Here is a 19347-nt window from a genome sequence, read left to right as displayed (position 1 = left end):
CAAAGCAAAAGCATGGGAAAAATAGACAAAGCAAATGCTAATGAGCAGCTAACACTCATGTCAGGCGCAACAGGATTTCAGGCAAAAAGCCTTGTTAAGACAGAAACGGAGACTACACAGTTACATGCAGTGAAAGCTATATTAACTTCATATGTGTATCTTACTATGACATTTATTAAATTTATGAAACTAATTTTGTAATTCATACCTAAATTTGCATTCACATAATAACATAACCTTAAATAGGTAAATTAGGTAAGATTTGATGTAACTACAAGAAGGGGTGATTCTTTAGTGCAAGATTTAACACGTACACTTCAGTACACGATTTTAAGAAATCGTTCTCCTGATCTTTCAAAATCTTTCGTTCTTTTCAGATCAAAAGAATGGAAAAAAAAGCCAATATGTAGAAGACTGGATTGATGTAGTGGATGTATTAGACCCTGTCACTCAGCGTTCGGTGATTAAGCCCGTTCCACAGTGCACAGGGGTTATTGATAAAACTGGTCAAATGTTAGCTCCAAAGCAAGCCCAGCAAATATCAAAGAAAGAACCACATAAATAATGGCATAAACAGTGGTTTCTGACAACACAATTAAGTTAGAAATAAATAATTTTAAAAAAGTAACTAAAAACTCATGTCTGGAAGTTAAAAAAAATTTCTAAATGACTTATAAGTCAATGAAAAAGTCATAATGGAAATGAGAAAATACATAGAAATAAATGATAGTAACTGCTTAGAAAACCTTCCAGAAACAACCCTGGACTGAGGCCAAGCTCAGCTGTGGGGTCATCCCTGTGGGGGCACAGGGGTCTTGACGGGGGAACAGAGGGCTCTGCCGCCCTGGAGCGAGGGGTCCAGCGCCCGTTTCCACACTGGAGCGGGTGGATGCAGGCTTTGCTGAGATCCATGGCACTGTGGGGCACTCCCAAGGCACCGGGCTGGGCAGGGAGGGTCTCTCCAGGAGGGGTGGGCTCAGGCCTCTTGGCATGACCCAGAAGAAGAGAGAGGACCCCCTCCTACCCCACAGCCGAGGGTGTGTGAGGGGTCAGCCCTGTTTTATGAAAGCCTGGAAAGCAGCTGTTTTGAGCCCTGCAGGCTCTGAACAGAGCTTGCCTTGGGCTCTGGGCTCTTCAGGGTGAGTAAGCCTTCCTGTCCCCCACTGCCCAGCGCCCGTGGAGGTCGCAGGGCCCCTCTGTCCCAGGGGGAGACCCTAGAGGGCCAGGGACGGCGGTCTGGGCAGCAGTCACACTGCCTATGGGCCCCGCCAGGCAGCCCCGGGCCGGGTTGCCCTGCACATCCACAGGCAGCTCCCCGTTCTGCTTCACAGACACAGCCTCCAGCAAGGGTGGAGGGGTGGTCCCAGGCAGTGTGGAGGGCTCCAGACATGAGGGGACATTCTAGTAACACAGGCTTGGACGCCCCGTTGTTGGACCTGGGGTGCGAGGTCCGCTGTGAGCTCTGAGTCCGGTACCTGCCACCGTGGGAGCGCCCTGTGCACCTGCCCCGGGGGTGAGCATTGCTCCCCGATGTGTGCACGCTGCGCCGGCTCAGAGGGACCAGGGTTGTGCCTGCGGAGGGGCTGGCGGGGCGGCTGGAAGGTGACCAGGTCTGCAGTGCCTGGGAGGCCATGACCCGAGAGGGGAGAGCAAGAGAGGGACCGATGTGGAGGCGGGGGCGGTGTTCCTGGGACAGCCGGAGGTCCCAGCGAGCACCCCTGGTCACGCCTCTGTCTCCGTGGGACCCCAGCGTGGTCCCCTCCCGCCGTGGTCCGGTGACCTGACCCGGCCTTGAGCGGGGCGGGGGCTGCAGGACCCTCAGGTCTCTCCGCAGGATGGCAGCGGCGGAGGGAGGCAGCCAGGTGAGCCCGGCCGGCGGGAGGGACACGGAGGCCGGTGGTCCCCAGCCGGGGCTGCGCGGCCAGGCAAGGAGTGGGCGGGCGGAGGGGCGGGGGCCGGGTCTGCGCCCCCCACCGCCGGGAGTCCCGCGGCGGCGGAGGAGGCGGAGGCGGGCGGGTGCGGAGCCGCGCGGGAGTCTGGGCCGGGGCAGAGCTTTCTGGAAGGCGCTGCAGGCTCCCTGCAGGTCAGTTTTCCTCCCGCCGCCTCTGAGTCCGCAGCTCGGCCCCGGGAGCCCCTGGGTGCCCAGCGCAGACCCGCCTGCCCCATCTGACGGGCGGGCTCGGTCTGGGGGCAGGCGGACCATGCAGCAGGTGCAGCAGGGCGAGCGCAGAGAGCGGGCGCGGGGACAGGCGGGGGCGGGGCACCCGCACTCACCTCTGCGGTCGGCGTAGAGGACACCCAAAGTCACCAGGGCAGCGGTCACCAGCAGCAGCAGCAGCAGCAGTCCCCCCTCCAGGAAGCCCGGGCGCTTCTGCCCAGTACGGCCGGCGCTCTCCACCATCCCCACGGGGCCTTCGGACTTCCCCATCAGTAGGGTTCTGGACTGGAGAGCACCGCGGAGGAACCTGCAGGCCCAGGGCAGAGGAGAGGGACGTGGAGCTCCCCGAGCCCGGCCTGAAGCTGGAAGGGCCAGATGCTGGCAGGGAGCGGGCGCTGGGTGCCTTTGGAACACTCTGTTCCCGTCTCCCTCTCCAAGCCCACAACCCTGGGTGACTGGGTCCCGGGACTTTCCACACTACCCCTGGGCCAGTCTCTGAGTGCATGGAGGTTCTAGGACTGGGATGCTCCCAGCTTGGGGTCGCGAGCTGGACCCAGGAGGCTCAGTTCCTGTGCTGTCAAGGGACCTCTGCAGTGGTGCCCGCCTGGGCTGCTCATGCTGGGGGTCTTGGAGCTGTGGGTCTGAGCGCTAGGTCAGTGACGCTGTCGGGGAGGCCACTTGGGCTTCCGGGCTCCCAGCCCACCTTTCCTGTTGGAGCCCAGAAGCCAGTGATGGGCGAGACCAGAGCAGTAGGCACCCACACAGGCAGTGACTACATGCGCCAGGAAGGGACCTGCAGGGCCAGGCAGCCTTGAGTGTCAGCCCTGGCAGCCACCTGGCTGGTGTGCAGCTCTGGTCGTCCCCTGACCTTGTTACCATGGAGGGGACACCTCCTGGAGCCAGGTGGGCAGTGGGCAGCACTTGAAAATACATGGCTGGGGACAGGCAGCTGCTATAGGCAGGACAGGGAGCTGGGCAGGAAGAGTTGGGGGCACAGGACACGGATTCAGGAGGCTCCCAAGTCTGTGTGCTCCAGTGTGCATGTGAGTACGTGTGTGTGTGAGTGTGAACCTGAGTGTACACATATGTGCAAATGAGTGTGTGCATGTGGTTGGGCGTGTGCATATGTATGACTGTGTGTGTGCATGTGTGCATATGTTCTGGTGTATGACTGTATGCACCACATGTGCACATGTTCTGGTGTGTGCATGTGCGTGACTGTACATGAGTGTGAACGTGTGCGTGTGCTCTGGTGTGTGCATGTGTGTGTGTGCACGTGTGTTCTCTCATGTGTGTGGGTACTCTCATGTGTGCATGTGTGTGACTGTGTGTGCACATGTGTGCGTGTGCTCCCGTGTATGTGTGTGCATGATGGTGTGCGTGGATATGCATGTGTGTGTGTACTCTTGTCTGTGCATGTGTGTGTGCACGTGTGTGCATGTGCTTTTGTGTGTGCAAGTGACTGCATGAGTGTGCACGTGTGTGCGTGTATGCTCGTGCGTGTGTGTCCATGATTGTGTGGATATGCATGCATGTGTGTGTACTCTTCGTGTGTTCATGTGTGTCTCTGTGTGTGAGTGTGCACATGTGTGCGTGTGCTCGCGTGTGTGCATGTGCATGATTGTGTGTGGATATGCACGTGTGTGTGTGTGAGTGTGCACATATGTGAGCAGATGCATGGATATGCACATCCCTCGCCGGCACTCAGAGCCCTGCTAGGAAGCTGCCCGGCCCTGGGGAAGCGATTGGGTGCTTGGGGCTTCCAGCACTTTCAGTCACCACACACAATCACACACCTGCTGTGCCGAGCCCCAGGCCTAACCCTGTACCAGGCAGGGCGGATAATGGGGGAGCAGCAAAAGGAGACCAGGCCCAGGCCTGCCTGCGGGAGGGTCAGGGACTGGCTGCTGAGACTGCCAGCACCTGGGCTAAATGTGCTTCCGCCCCCCTGTACCCCACCCACGCCCTTCTGTTGGCCTTGCCTGAGTTCTGTCCCTGACTCCCTGAGGGATTCTAGACATCCCTTAGCCTGTCTGGGCAACACCCTGCAAAGGTGGCACGGCCAGCTCATTTCGGCGACTCCTCCAGGGCTCCCTGACCTCTGGCTGTGTGAGGAGCTGGGACAGGGACCTGGACCTCACTCCTCTCCTCCAGGTCCCTCGCTCCTTCCTTCCTGTCCCCTCAACCACCTCTCTCAGTCCCTGGCCCTGTGAACTGCGGCGTTCGTGCAGACGCTTCCTTTGACGGCCTCTGCTGTGCCCCTAGACACCCCTGTCCTGCCAGTGGCTGAAACTGAACTTTGGAATCATCTGCCTCCCTTGCCTGCCTCCACACCCCGTGCCAGTCCTCAGCCTCTAAGCCCATCTCAGTTGGACCCTTTCTCATTCGGGCCACTCACTGCCTGTTCCAGGCCCCATCACCTCCCCTGAGGGGTCTGTCTCCCGCACTGATCCCCACCACAGGGCCCAGGGGCCTGTAACTAGAGTCAGAGGTCATCACTCCCTGGCCCCTGGTAGCCAAACCCTTGGAGGAAGAGCCGGGCTTTGCCCTGATATCAGGACCCTGTCTGGCCCTCCTCCCCCTCTCACTATGCCCTCCCCCTACCCTCAGGCAGGCCCCCCCGGAATTCTCCCCTGACCCTCCCCACCCACTCAGGCGGCTCCCCAGATTCCTGCCAAGGTCTCCTTCCCAGTGGGGCCTCCCTTGGCCCGGTCTTGGGTTCAACGTGGGGAGCCTCATCCCCTCCCCTGCTCTGTGTCTCTCCAGGGACTCCTGGCTCCACCTCCACATCCCTTCGCTACTTCTTCAGCCCTCTGAGAACATCAGCTCCATGGGATGGGGCTCCCTCTGTGGGGGCCGCTTCACCTAGACGGGCAACCCCACCCCAGAGACCTCAGTCAACACCTGTTGAGTGAATGAATGAATGATGAATGAATGGATCAATCATTCGGACAAGTCTGAGCTCGGCTTCCGAGAACTACTTTTTTTTTTTTTTGAGACGGAGTCTCGCTTTGTCGCCCAGGCTGGAGTGCAGTGGCCGGATCTCGGCTCACTGCAAGCTCTGCCTCCCGGGTTTTTACGCCATTCTCCTGCCTCAGCCTCCCGAGTAGCTGGGACTACAGGTGCCCACCACCTCGCCCGGCTAATTTTTTGTATTTTTTAGTAGAGACGGGGTTTCACTATTTTAGCCAGGATGGTCTCGACCTCCTGACCTTGTGATCCGCCCGTCTCGGCCTCCCAAAGTGCTGGGATTACAGGCTTGAGCCACCACGCCCGGCCCCGAGAACTTCTTACTTTGATCAGAATTAATGTATCTGCTCTTGCATCCTGAGTTCATTCTGTCCTGCAGGCGACCACAGATGGCTCCATGCGCCCCAAAGGCACACATCAAATAAACACCTTCAAATTGAGCCGAGTACCCAGGGCAGGTGTGGAGTGTCTGCTGAGGCGAAGGCACTGCGGTTCCATGGGGACACTATTGGCCTCTCCAGGTTACTATGGATGGGGGACAGCGGGTCCTTTGGGTAAGATAAACCATATGCCAGAGGGGGCTGCCTGCCTCAGCACAGGCGAGATGACACACAGGACACCCCATCCAGCCTCGTGAGAAAGGGGCTGGGCGCTTGGAGAGGGTTTCAAGGCCCAGGAAAGCAGGCCGGGCGCCTCCTTCAGCACAACTCACCTTGTTCACTCAGGAGTGGCCGTCACCCACAATCAGGCCCCTGGAGACTGGGTCCCAGTGGCTTGGCGCTGGGGTGAGCTGGGCCAAGTGGGTGGATTTCCAGGGACCGGGATGGGAGAGCAGTGGCTTGGGGCTGAGTTGAGGCTGCCTGCAGGCTTCCGGGCCTCCTTTGTGATGCAGGCATGGGCTCCCTGGAGGCGGTGACTCCTGCCTCAGAGTCAGGAAGTTCCACTGGGAGTGTTGTGGGGGTGGGGGGAGGGGCCAAAGGCAGCTTCTTGGCACCCGGGCTGCCCTGCCTCATGGGTGCCCTTCTCAGGGTCTCTGGCGCCTGCCTCCCAAGCCGCCCTCCTCCCTTGCTTCTGTCTCTTGACCTTTCAGTCCAATGGGGCCCCAGGGGCTGCTGAGAGGAAGGCCAGGCCCTTCTCCCACTCCACACGCTCTGCTCTGCCCCGACCACCCAGTGAGGGGGTTGCAAAGGCCTCACCCTGGGTGTTCTTTCTCTGCAATCTCCAAGGAGGATGGTGGGTTCTGGGGACCTTGCCAAGGTGCAAGGGGAAGGGGTGGTCCTGAAGGGGGTGGGCGCCGGCTGCCAGGAGGGTCCCACGCAGGGAAACTAGCCTAGGCTTGGCTGCTTCCCGCTGCCCACAGAAAACCTGTGAGGTTCAGACCTCAAGCTACAGAGGGTGGGCAGCCCTGGCCGGGGAGCTGGCGCTGGCAGAGAGCTGTGTGGCTTGTGGGGGTCCTCAGTGATCAGAGTGTGAGCCCTGCACCCAGCCCTGCTTGCGGACGGGGGTTCTGGGCAGAGCAGGCTCTTTCTGATTCTCCAGGCCTGATGAGGTTCCTAGCTTCTGTTTCCGAATCCCCAGAACGAGTCCTCCTGCCCAGGCCTTGGGCATGTGTCAGGGCATCTGGGCGGGGCTGGGCCACAGAGCTAGGGGTCCCATGGCAAACTGCTCCTCACGGCCGCCCCGGCCAGATCGCCCACGCTGGGTGCTGTTGGAAGCTTTGTCTATGGCCCTTTAGGTTGGCCAGGCCCTGGGAGGAGAAAGGCTTTGAGCTGCAGCCAGGCTGGGATCAGATCCCAGACACCACCCTGAGCCAGGGAAGTCGCTCCCTGGCGCCTGCTGGCTGTCCTGGCAGCCCCCTGCCATCAAGCCCAGCAACCAGTCCAGGAGCTGCAGTCTGGCCTCAGGCTGCCTGGGCTGCTGGCCCAAATGGAAACAAGGTCAAGGCCAGCCAAGCAAGAAGCTGGGACCACCCTTTCTGGGGAGCTGGGAGTGGGCCAGGGTCCAGCCTGGCTGGAGGCTCCTGCCCTGGGGAGAGGCCAGAGCCCTTCCAAGCCCACCTGCCTGACAGCCCTGGTGCCAGCAGGCCCTTTCTGGATGTCACAGTGTTCTTGTCTCTAAGGTACAAAGCCACAGAAGGAGAAACAGATGCAGGAGTCTGGCCTATTCTCAGCAGGGGCTCCCTGGACTCTGAATCCCCCAAGGTCGGCCATGTGCATGCTCCTCCTTCCCCAACCCGAGGCCTGCCCAGCCCAGCAGCCCCCAGCCCGGCCCAAGACCACCTGGTGACCTGGGCTGCCAAACTTGGGACCCCTTATTCCCGGGTTCTCCCTGCTTCTAGGTGACAGCAGGAGGCTCGGATGCTAGCCTGGCACCTGCCAGACAAGAGAAACTGGGAAAAGAGGCTAAAGGCCAAGGAGACCGCAGACCCCTAGACCTACCCCAGTCACTGGACACCACAGACTTGCAGGTGCCCAGGGCAGTGCAAACCCAGACCTCCAAAACACCTGCATAGATGACTCTCCCCCGAGACACCCGCACAGACCATCCTCCCAAACACCCACACAGATCACCCCCCAAACACCCACACAGACCATCCTCCCAAACACCCACACAGACCGTCCCCCAAACACCCGCACAGACCATCTCCCCAGACACCCACACAGACCATTCACCCAGATACCCACACAGACCGTCCCCCAGACACCCACACCGACCATTCACCCAGACACCCACACAGACCATTCACCCAGACACCCACACAGACCGTCCCCCAGACACCCACACAGACCATTCACCCAGACACCCACACAGACCATTCACCCAGACACCCACACAGACCGTCCCCCAGACACCCACACAGACCATTCACCCAGACACCTACACAGACCATTCACCCAGACACCCACACAGACCGTCCACCCAGATACCCACACACACAGACCATCCCCCAAACACCCACACAGACCATCCCCAGACACCCACACAGACCATCCCCCCAGACACCCACACAGACCATTCACCCAGACACCCACACAGACCGTCCCCCCAGACACCCACACAGACTGTCCCCCGAGACACCCACACAGACCATCCCCCAGACACCCACACAGACCATTCACCCAGACACCCACACAGACCATTCACCCAGACACCCACACAGACCGTCCCCCCAGACACCCACACAGACCATCCCCCAGACACCCACACAGACCATTCACCCAGATACCCACACAGACCGTCCCCCAGACACCCACACAGACCATCTCCCCAGACACCCACACAGACCATTCACCCAGACAACCACACAGACCATTCACCCAGACACCCACACAGACCATCCCCTGCAAATACCTGCATAGATAGTCCTCCCCAGACACCTGCATAGCCAGAGCCCAGCACCTCGGAGGTGGACATTAATCCCATCTCCTAGGGAGATTGGGGGAAAATGGGTGTTCCCTGCCTGTCCTGCTCTCGGGGTAGCCTGTGGGATGTGGAGATCCGGAGAGAAGCCCTGGCTCAGGGATCCAAGGAGGCAGGTGGGACGGGGGTCAGGGAAGTGCTTCCTGTAGCAGCCCTGGGGCCAGGGTGTGCCTCAAGGGCACTAGCCTTTGTCCACACTGCTGCGGGGCTGCCCTCACCCAGGCTGCTGTGTCCACCCTGCCGTGGGGGCTGCCCTCAGGCCCTGGAGATGCTTGCCTGTGACTGCCCCACACTCTCAGGCTGGGCTACTGGTGGCAGGTCCTGTGCTCTGGTGCAGCCCAGACATGCCCAACAGGCATTTCCTCTGCCCACTGGGAGCAGGGCCTCTCCCCTAAGTCTGCCCAGCTACGCTCTGGGCAGGAATGAGGAGCCCCACTTAGAGAAGACGCACAGGTCAGAAGAGGCTCACCAGCATTTCTGCGGCACACAGGGTGCTGGGACGACAGCCGGGCCTCTGGGGTCCCCACCTTTCTTGCCAGCTGCCTTCTGAGGTCAGGCCCTGGGTATCCAGGACAGGAGGGAAAGGGGCTGGTGGTCCCGCTGCCCCAGAATCTGTGTCATTGAGCCACCAGCCCATCCCCCGTAGCTGGAGCCTCTGCTCCCTCACTTGTGAACTACAATAAATCAGAGACAGGTCTCAGTCAATTTGGGAAGTTTATTTTGCCAGAATTAAGGATGCACGCCTGTGCCACAGCCCCAGGAGGTCCTGACAACATGTGCCCAAGGTGGTCAGAGCACAGCTTGGTTTCATACATTTTAGGAAGACATGAGACATCAATCAACATACGTAACATGGAGTTACACTCTTGAGTTTCTGATGAGCCTTTCCAAAGAAGGCAATCAGATATGCATCTATCTCAGGGAGCAAGGGAATGACTTTGAATGGAATGCGAGGCAGGCTTGCGCTAAGCAGTTCCCGGCTTGACTTTTCCCTTTAGCTTAGTGATTTTCGGGCCCCAAGATTTATTTTCCTTTCACTCTCCTAAAAAGAGTTTTTTTTTTTTTTAGATTTATCGCAGAGTTGAACAAGAGAGAATGGCACAGGTGTGGTCAAGATCCACCTGGGAGAGGAAGGGGGCAGGGGCAGAGGAGTGTGGCCACCTGAGCTGAGAGGCTGTGTGGCAGGTGACCATTGTCACCAGTGTCACTGGCCAGGTCACCTGTCTGAATTTTGGGGTTGCAACCTCCATGATCCCCTAGAGCTGATGACAAATGCAAGTGCCCAGGAGGAGAGAGAAGCCAGGACGGGGGTGGTGGCCTTGTCTCCCCAGGGTGAAGTCAGGCAGGGCTCGGGGGCACGCTTTGCATCAAGCCAGCCCGCCCAGCTTGTCTCTCACTCATGGCCACGAGAGAAAGCCCTGGGCTGAGGCCTCAGTCTGACACTCACAGTGATGGGCAAAGGCTGGCCGCCTCTGCCCCACCCAGAAGTCCCCGAGCTCACTGGCAGCTGCAAGGCCTGGGGACGTTTAACCCACGTATAGGAACCAGCTGTTCTCTTGCTCTGTGGAACCACCGATACCTTCCAGCAGCTTTGGGAGACAAGTCTGGGGGGAGCCTGGGGACTGTGCTCATCAGGGCCCCTCGGTGGTCCCTCTGCTTGGAAGGGAGGGGCCTGTGGAGGAGGGAGGGAGTTTACCCCCAGCGCACTGGGTTCTCAATGAAGGACCCCCATGAAAAGCACCCTGAAAGGTCAGCTTGGGGTATGGGCTGGCTGGGCCCATTTGGGAGCTCTGTCTCTGGGGAGGGTCCAGGCTCTACTGGAAGCCGGCCCCAGGCTCAGGCCAGGGTCCAAGCAAAATGCAGCTTCACAGCCAAGGAGGGGCTTCTGGGGCTGGTACCGTCTCCCCAAAGGCCCCAGGGGTCTGGCCTCAATCCTGTCCAACCTGTAGGATCCCAGACCAGGGACAAGACCTGGGGCTGCTGCTTCTAGGTCTGAGCCCCAGGTGTGGGCCAAGAGGGCCCCAACTTCCGGGATGAGGTTGCTGGTGGTAGAAGGGACTGTGAAGCTTCTAGGATGGTCCCTTCATGTAAGTAGGAAGCTGTCCCCTTTCCTTCCCAAGGCAAAAAGGCGTGAGGCTGGCTGTCCAACACTGACTCATGCTGGGGTAGGGAAGCAGGGTGTGGGGAGGGCTGGGAAGGGGATGTGGAGAGGGCTGGGAAGGGGGATATGGGGAGGACTGGGAAGGGGAGGGTTGGGAAGGGGGATGTGGGGAGGGTTGGGAAGGGGCTGTGGGGAGGGCTGGGAATTGGGGTGTGAGGAGGGCTGGGAAGGGGGTGTGGGGAGGGCTGGGAAGGGGGTGGGGGAGGGCTGGAAAGGGGGATTTGGGGAGGGTTGGGAAGCAGGATGTGGGGAGGGTTGGGAAGGGGGTGTGGGGAGGGCTGGGAAGGGGGATATGGGGAGGACTGCGAAGGGGGATATGGGGAGGACTGGGAAGGGGAGGGTTGGGAAGGGGGATATGGGGAGGGTTGAGAAGGGGGTGTGGGGAGGGCTGGGAAGGGGGATATGGGGAGGGTTGAGAAGGGGGTGTGGGGAGGGCTGGGAAGGGGGATGTGGGGAGGGCTGGGAAGGGGGGTGTGGGGAGAGCTGGGAAGGGGGATATGGGGAGGGCTGGGAAGGGGGGTGTGGGGAGGGCTGGGAAGGGGGATGTGGGGAGGGCTGGGAAGGGGGTGTGGGGAGGGCTGGGAAGGGGGATATGGGGAGGACTGAGAAGGGGGTGTGGGGAGGGCAAGGTGGGTACCTCCCCGATTTGGGGAGCTGGGTGCACTCCCAGGCCTAGACATTGGGTGAGGTGCTAGGGTGGGACCGTGATTAGGGCGGGGAGGGGGTCGGGCCCAGTCACTGGAGCCAGCAGCCTTCGGATGCCTCCCTCCGGATTCTGGCCTTCAGTCTCTTCAGGCCACGGTGGTCGGGGTCCACCAGGAGGCCACTCTCGGCCGCCGTCCAGGCCTCTGGGTGACGCTGCTCTTCCAGGCAGCGCTGCCCGCGAAGGAGGAACACGCGTGCGGTGGGGGCCCGGCCTGGCTGCTTGCGCAGGCTGTTCTGGGCCAAGGTGGGCGCTAGCTTCAGGGCCTGGACAAAGGCCCCTGCGGCGGCTGCCTCGTCCCCCAGGCTCAGCAGCAGGCGACCCTGACAGCAGAAGTCTTCTGCCCGCCTTGGGAGGTCACTGTCCCCCAGAGTCTCCTGGAGCACATGGTCCAGGTCCCTGAGGGCCCGGCCAAACTCCTGCAGCTCGGCCAGGCAGGTGGCTCGCAGACGCAGGTGACAAGCACTGCTGCCATCGGCCAGGACAGACAGTGAGCAGTAGCCCAGCGCCCGCCTGGGTTGCCCTGCGTCCAGTAGGGTGCCGGCTTCCCAGGCTGCAGCCTGCACAGAGGACACAGAGAGAGGCACGGAGAGTGGGGTCAGCCTCAAAAGCCCGGCCGCCCCTGCCCCACAGCATTCTTCTGCAAAGCCAGCCTCTGCTGGCTCCCTGGGTAGGGCAGGGCCCCGGGCTGCACAGGAGCTGCCCGCTGCTTCTGGAGGGGCTGGCTGACCACAGGCAAGGGCAGGAGGGGGGACCCAGGGTAGAGGACCCTTCCCTGTAATTCTCACTGCCCCAGAAGCTGCCAAAGTGCTGTTCTGACCCTTGGAGGTCCAGCGGCAGTCCAAGGTCTGGCATCCTTGCCCACCGCTCTTCTCCCTGGGCCTCGGATCAGGGACCTGGATTTACCTTCTCATGGTCCCCTCCTGGCAGCCCTACCACCCCACCAGCTGGGCCCAGGTTCCCTTGCCTGGGTGACCACAGCAGCCTCCTCCCTCCGTCCCTCTGGGCCAAGTCACCTCTCCAACAGGCCCTCTGAGGTGGCTGCTGCCCAACCTTTCCACTCTGCCCACCTTCTGAAGGCTGTCCCAGGTCTCAGGACAGTGGCAGATATGGCCCTTGCCTGGTCTCTGAGCACCCTAGACCCTCCTCCTGGGGCTGATGGACGGAGGGCACAGCCTCTGCTGTGGGCGGCTGCTGACTAGGCCTGTCTGTGCCCCCACTCCTCCCAGGCACTTTCCTGAACCCACCCAGACCCAATTGCCTCATCTGTGACCCAGTGTCTTCACAGAGTCAACCACGACCAGAAATCCGCTCGCCTCACTGGGCTCCTCCTCTGCTCAAGAACCTGCAAGGGCTCCCCACCGCCTGAGGAACACGCCACGATGCAGGCCCCGCCTTTCTCGCTGGCCCTGCCTCTCTTCCAGCAGCCAGGCGGTCCTCGACGCTCCCTCCCGCGGGGAGCGCAGCGCACTCAGGACCCCGCCGGGCGCGGCTGCAGGGGGTGAAGCCCAGGTCCATGCCCAGGGTCCGTGCTTCGGAGCGAGGGGGTCCCACGGCCCCGGCTTTGCTGCTGGGCTCCCGCGGGGCACAGTGTGGCCTCTTCTGCCAGCTGTGAGCGGCGCCGAGCAAGGCAGGGGCTCGAACCCACGTCCCTGGCCTGCTGTGCGGCCCGCGGGGCCGCCCATCTCCGGGCCGAGGCACCTGATCCCCCCTCCCCGCCCCCGACACGTAGCTCACGGCCCGGGATGGTCGCGAAGCCTCGGCCCGCGCAGGCCCCGCACATTTGGGCCAGGTCCATGGCAGCAGGAGGGCGCGGCCCCGAGCAGCTGTCGGACCCCGGGAGCCCCCGGGCCGCCCCCACGGGGAAGGGGGCTCAATCTGACCCCAGATGCCCCTGATCCCGCGGCTCGGGCCGCGCAGGCGCAGTGCCACCCGGAGGGGTCCGCCTGCCGGGGCACGGGGCGCAGGAAGCGGGGCGAAACCGCTGTCGGCTCACTTCCGGGTCGGTCCGCGTCTCCAGGCAACCATTTCGCGTCCCGCAGATTCTTGCCTCGACCAGGAGCCGCCTCCTGGCGCCCCCGCCCAGCCCCAGTCTGCAGCCTCGGAGACCCCTGCCCAGCCCCGCCTCCGGGCTCCGTGACCCCCGCCCAGGAGACCCCATCTAGCCGCCGCCTCTGGGCTCCAGGACCATGGCCCCAGCCAGGCTTCCCGCCCCCTGCCATGCCCTCCTTCCAGCTCGAAGACCCCAGCACAGCCCCCTCCTCCTGGCTCCGAAACCCCCAGTCCCTCTGGGAGCTCTGAGACCCCCCCAGCCCGGCCGTCTCCTCCAGGTCCCGGTAACCCGATCTCAGCCTTGCTCTTCAGCCCAGAGGGGCGGCGCCCCCTCCGCATCACCGAACTGCCCCTTAAACACTGGTGTAGCCCCGACCCCGCCATGAGATCCCTCTGTTCTTCCTAGCGTGGTTTCTGTTTTCCTAAGTGGCCCCCGAGTGCTAGAACCTGCTGGTGTCAGGAAGCATTAAAGAGGTGAAATCCCGTCCGGGCCCCGCCGGGGTGTAGTTCTGAGTCTCTGGGACCTCAAAGCCTGCTGTGCTCTTGGCCTCCCAGCCTGCCTTGCCCCCACGTGCCTTCTCCAGGCCTGCCTTGGGCTTGGGGTGGGCTTCCTGCCGGGAAAGGTGCCCCTGGCTGGCTCAGTCTGGCCCTGAGGGCAAGGTCCCCTTCCCTCTCTTGCACCCAAGTCACCTGTGGCTTATACATCCCATACAAAGAGGCTGAGAGGTCGGTGGGGTTGTAGGGCCAAGATGGCCAGAGACTGTCTTCCTGGGCCAGAACTGGGTGTCTCCCACCCCACCCCAAACCCAACTGAAAACCCAACCGCAGAGACTGAAGAAGGGCTGCCCGGGTGGACGGCCCAGGGGTCTCATGCCTGTGTGCTGGGGAAGGTTGGCGTGGGAGATCCGTGGGGTTCTTTGCGCACCTGGGCAAGGCTCTGTCGCTCTGAGGCCTCCAGGAGATGCAGCAGGCAGCTGAGATCCGGGGCATCCACCTCGGCCAGGCCCTGCAGGTCCCGTGCAGCTGCTGGCACGTCTCCCTTCTTGAGCCGGAGCAGGCCCAGCCGGGCCCGGGCTGCCTCTGACGTTGAGGCAGGGTGCAGGGCTTTTTCCAGGTGGGTTCCAGCCTCCTCATAGCTGCCTGTCAGGGATTCAGGAGGGACAGTCAGTGTGTGGGTGGGGCAGAGGTGCAAGAGAGCTCAGACTTGCTGGCTGCTCCTTCCCTGCCCTATACTGGCTTTCGGGGAGGTGATGATGGCTCAGCCCCAGGAAGAAGGAGCTGGGAGCAGAGGTGCACCGTGATTCCAGGCAGGTCACAGGGACTCACCTCTGACCCCACTCCACGATGCTGAGCCCCCTCACCATGGACACTACAAGGGGCTGCTTTCTCTCCCGAGCAACTAGAGGCAAACTCTGGGCCTGCTGGAGCAGACTAGCACGCGGGGAGCAGCCCTGGGGTCCCTGAAGCCCTTGGTGGGCAAATGCAGACTGCAGAGAGAGCTTGCCTTGGGAATTAGCGGTGAAATGGTTTCCACATCACCAGGGGGATGTGGAAATCTGCAGGAAAGGCCTGCATGTTGGCACATAGGGCTTATGACAGTTCCTCCTGGAACAGGGCCTGGCATCCCATGGGTGCCTGATAAACAACAGCTGGAGGTGCGTGAATCAATGAGGGGGCCGAGAGTCCGAGACCTTTTATGGACCAAGATCATGCCTCGGTTTCTCCTCCACTGCAAGCAAAGAGCCAGCCGGGTAAAGAGAGGAGAGGCTTTTGAACACCAGGCCTCACACAGGGAGCAGGGCCAGAGGCCAGGGGATTTGGGGTGGAAGGGACCTTGGAAGCTATTGTGGTCCACGTCTCTTTCTTCCATTTTCTAGAAAAGGATACAGAGGTCAGAGGAGCAGGGACAGAAGCCCAGACCCTGTGTTTCCCACCTTGGGGCTGCCACATACCCCGTGCCATGAGAATGTCCACCAGGAGGAGGTGCCAGTCCAGTTGCCCTGCATCGATTTTGATCAGCGCCTGCCCCACAGCAAGGAGGCCTTGGGTGTCCTCGTCCTCGAGAGGGGCCCCAGTGTCCAGCAGCTGGCTCAGAAGGGCCCGGCAGCGGGAGTAGAGGCCCTGTGTGATGAGAGCCTGGGCTTCCGGCTTCAGAGAGCGGAGCTCAGGGACCACGGTCCCGGGGCCGAGCTTCAGAGCAGAGAGGATGTCGTCTATGGCTTCCTGCAAGGTGGGAGGGTGGGCGGGTGCAGAGTTGTCCTAGGTGGAGAGACTGGGTGGAGGGTCAGAGTAGGAGGGCTGGCTCTGTCTTTTTCATTCCCTGATCTTCTCCTTGGGATCCTAGAGGGTCTGAACATCCAGCTTCCTGCCTCTTCCCGCTTTCCTGTGGCTGCAGCCTCCTACCATCCCTCCTGATTCTGGTTAGCATTTGAAAGGACCCAGCTCGCTGACCTTGACCCTGAAAGTTTTCAGGCCCAGAACCCCTTTTCTGAGGCCAAATGCTGCTAATTTCCATCTCCTGATTAGCCTGCGGTCTGCGAGCCCTCCCTGGGTCCCTCGATCTCCCAGCTTGTAGCTGGCTCCCTCCACGCCTGTCCCTCCCCACAGAGGCATCTGTCACCTCCCAGCGGGGGATGCTGGATCTCTGTGGGTATCCGGGTGCTCCTCCCAGTGCGTGTGGCCTTGGGGACGCCGGAAGTGTAGAAAGCCCAGTTACTGCCGTCCCACAACTCCCAGGAGCGGTGGAAGGAGGGTGCCCAGCCCATCTGGTGCACAACACAAGGCAGGACACGGGGTGGCAGCCAGTTGGGGCAGAGGTCAGAGGTCTGCCAAGGGAGAGATCAGGGTGGAGCCGGCCAAGGCACACCCTGAGGGAGAGACTGCAGGGTGCAGAAGTGGACTTGGGCTGGTGCCTGAGGCTGGTGGGCACGTGGGTAGGAGAGCCCAGCACTGGGCATGCCATCTGGAGGCGGGGAGGGAGAAGAGGTTTGCAGAGGCCCTGACCACACACGGGAAGCCAGGACAGAGGCTGGGCCTGTTCAGGGGAGTGCTGGTGATCAGTGGATTGATCAGGATAAGTCATTTGCATCTGACCTTTGACCTGGCCATCAGCAGGGGACCACTAGAGCCTCTTCAAGGCTGTCCTCCTTCTATTGGTTCTCCAGGTGTCCTATTTGCTTGTTTGTTTGTTTCTTTCTTTCTTGTTTTTTAATTTTTATTTCTTATTTGTATTTTGAGATGGAGTCTCGCTGTGTCACCCAGGCTGGAGTGCAGTGGTGCAATCTTGGCTCACTGCAACCTCCACCTCCCAGGTTCAAGCAATTCTCCTGCCTCAGCCTCCTGAGTAGCTGGGATTACAGGTGTACCACCACCATGCCCAGCTAATTTTTGTGTTTTTAATAGAGATGGGGTTTCACCATGTTGTCCAGGCTGGTCTCAAACTCCTGATCTCAAGTGATCCACCTGCCTCGGCCTCCCAAAGTGCTGGGATTATAGGTGTGAGCCACTGCACCTGGCCTTAACTATGCCTCTGTATATTATCTTTCTAGCAATTGCCTTGCAAATTACAATACGTAGCCTTACAGCTATGAACAAGCCCCCAGCTCCCAGGTGAGCACCCAACCACAGTCTATGTACAGTTGATATGGTGCCACTTTACCTAAAATGTGAGATCCCCACAGCAGTAACTTCCATTATCCCACAGTTTGTGTTATTGTTGTCATACACTGAGCAATACATTTCCTCATATAGTACATTATTTCAAGTCAATTAATTATAATGTATATTTTGAGACAGGGTCTCTCTCTGTTGCCCAGGCTGGAGTGCAGTGGTGTGATCTTGGTTCACTGCAACCTTGAACTCCTGGGCTTAAGTGATCCTCCCACTTCTGCCTCCTGAGTAGCTGGGACCACAGGTGCATGCCACCACACCCAGCTAATTTTAAAAACTTTTTGTAGAAATGGGGTCTTGATATATTGCCTAGGCTGGTATCGAACTCCTGGTCTCAAGCAATCCTCCCACCTTGGCCTCCCAAAGTGCTGGGATTACAGGTGTGAGCCACCACACCAAGCCTATTTTTAATTTAGATAGCTTTGTTCAAAGCAATTAAAAGAAGAAATAAATACATCCTTTTGTATTTGCAAATGCTTTTCACTTCTTCCAGCAGAGAATTTCTATCAGGCATCCGTTCTCTTCAATTTCACCACCTTCCCTCAGGAACTGCTGTGGTACCGTTCAATGATGACGGATCTCTCAGCTTCCATTTGTGTAACGGGTCTTTAATTTCACCCTCGTTTCTGAAGGACATTTTAACAATATGGGTAATTCTGGGTTGGTACTTTTTTCTTTTAGTGCCTTAAAGGTGCTGTCCCACTGTCTTTTGGATTCCATTGTTTCCGGGACAAATCTGCTGTCGCTCACATTGTTGTATGTCATTTACTCACTCCTCTGGTTGCTTTTAAGATGTTCTCTTTATCTTTTGTTTTCAGGAACTTGACCAAGATGTGCCTTCTTAGGGGTGGTTCTCTTTGTGCTTTTCCTCTCGGGATTTGTTGAGCGTCTTGGGAATTTTTCTGCTGTTATTTCTTCAAGTACCTGTGTATATTTGCCCCATTCGTTCTCCCTATCCTCTGGGAGTCCAATCACACGTATGCTAGACAGCCTGAAATTGTCCCACTGGTCACTGAAGTTTTCTTCATTTTTTTTTTTAATTTTTAAAAGTTTTTTAGAGGTCAGGTGCAGTGGCTCACACCTGTAATCCCAGCACACTGGGAGGCCGAGGCAGGCGGATCCAGAGGTCAGGAGATCGAGACCATCCTGGCCAAGATGGTGAAACCTCGTCTACTAAAAATACAATAAAAATACAAAAATTAGCTGGGCGTGGTGGCACGTGCCTGCCATCCCAGCTACTCAGGAGGCTGAGGCAGGAGAACTGGTTGATCCCAAGAGGCAGAGGTTGCGGTGAGCTGAGATCGTGCCACTGCACTCCAGCCTAGGCGACAGAGTGAGACTCCATCTCTTCTAAAAAAAAAAATTTCTTTTTTTTTTTTTTTTTTGAGAGGGAGTCTCACTCTGTCACCCAGGCTGTTCTCAAACTCCTGGGCTCAAGTGATGCTGCCACTTCACCCTCCCAAAGTACTGGAATTACAGGTGTGAGCCATGATGCTCAGTTCAGCTCTCATCATTTGAAACGGAGTTTGTTTGTTTTTTTTTTTCCCCCCTGCTGTTCCTTAGATTGGATAATTTTCTTTGGTCTATCCTTGAGTTCACTAGTCCTGCTTTGGCAGTTTCAGATCTGCTGATATGCCTCCCTAGTGAGTTTTTAATTCCAGATATTCTGCTTTTCAGCTCTAGGATCTCCACTTGATTATTACAGTTTTTTTTTTTTTTTTTTTTTTGCATTCCTCTACTACAATTCTCCATCAGCTCACTCATTATAGCAAACAGTTCTTTTACATGTTTATGTCACTGCTTTTAAAAGCCCCTGTGTGTAAATTCCAAACATCTAAGCCATCTCCGGGTCTGTTTCTATGAAGTGCTTCTTCTCTTATTATTGGTCCCATTTCCCTGGTTCTCTGCGTGCCTAGCAGTTCTTGGTTTTGTGCTGGGCTCTGTCTGGCATGTGGTAGACAGGGCTGTGGTGCTGTCCTGCAAGGGGGCTGATTTCACTCTGGTGGGCAGGTAGATTACTGGTGGATCATTCTGGCCCTGACAGGCTTTATCTTGTACTTTGTTAGGGAAGGATTATTTTTTGAACTTAGTCCTAAAGTATAATCTTAATTTTAGGGTGTGACCTTTCTGGAGTCTCAACTGAGTGCCCAAGATGTTCAGAAAGCCTCTCTGCACTGGCTGGGTTAGAATTCCAGTGGATCCCAGCCCTGCCTG

At 58.9% G+C, this 19347-nt stretch overlaps 2 protein-coding genes and 1 long non-coding RNA gene across 4 annotated transcripts in view; 1 reads left to right on the top strand and 2 right to left on the bottom strand.

Annotated features, from left to right (window-relative positions):
• Nucleotides 1–2452, bottom strand: part of MMEL1 (membrane metalloendopeptidase like 1) — a 40286-nt gene extending 37834 nt beyond the window's left edge. The window contains exon 1 of one of the 2 annotated variants that reach the window (XM_077979604.1): nt 2275–2452. In XM_077979604.1, coding sequence (XP_077835730.1) covers nt 2275–2428 — 154 coding nt within the window. In that variant the 5' untranslated portion in view covers nt 2429–2452. The remainder of the gene's footprint in view (nt 1–2274) is intronic. The other variant, XM_015136540.3, reaches the window with a different exon arrangement.
• LOC144337175 (uncharacterized) lies at nt 1717–9813 on the top strand. Its single transcript, XR_013409903.1, has 3 exons — nt 1717–1862; nt 5508–5682; nt 9617–9813. It is a non-coding gene; the product is annotated as an uncharacterized LOC144337175 (long non-coding RNA).
• TTC34 (tetratricopeptide repeat domain 34) overlaps nt 9601–19347 on the bottom strand; it is a 39310-nt gene continuing 29563 nt past the window's right edge. The window contains exons 7-9 of the mRNA XM_015136837.3: nt 15417–15687; nt 14390–14604; nt 9601–11972 (exon numbers count right to left, since the gene is read on the bottom strand). Of these exons, the coding sequence (XP_014992323.3) occupies nt 11445–11972; nt 14390–14604; nt 15417–15687 (1014 nt within the window). The 3' untranslated portion in view covers nt 9601–11444. The remainder of the gene's footprint in view (nt 11973–14389; nt 14605–15416; nt 15688–19347) is intronic.

Source organism: Macaca mulatta, chromosome 1 (assembly GCF_049350105.2).
Source record: "Macaca mulatta isolate MMU2019108-1 chromosome 1, T2T-MMU8v2.0, whole genome shotgun sequence".
In the NCBI taxonomy this organism is placed as follows: Eukaryota; Metazoa; Chordata; class Mammalia; order Primates; family Cercopithecidae; genus Macaca; species Macaca mulatta.
The sequence above is the reverse complement of the archived record's forward strand: the minus strand, read 5'-3'. Positions and strand labels throughout refer to the sequence as shown.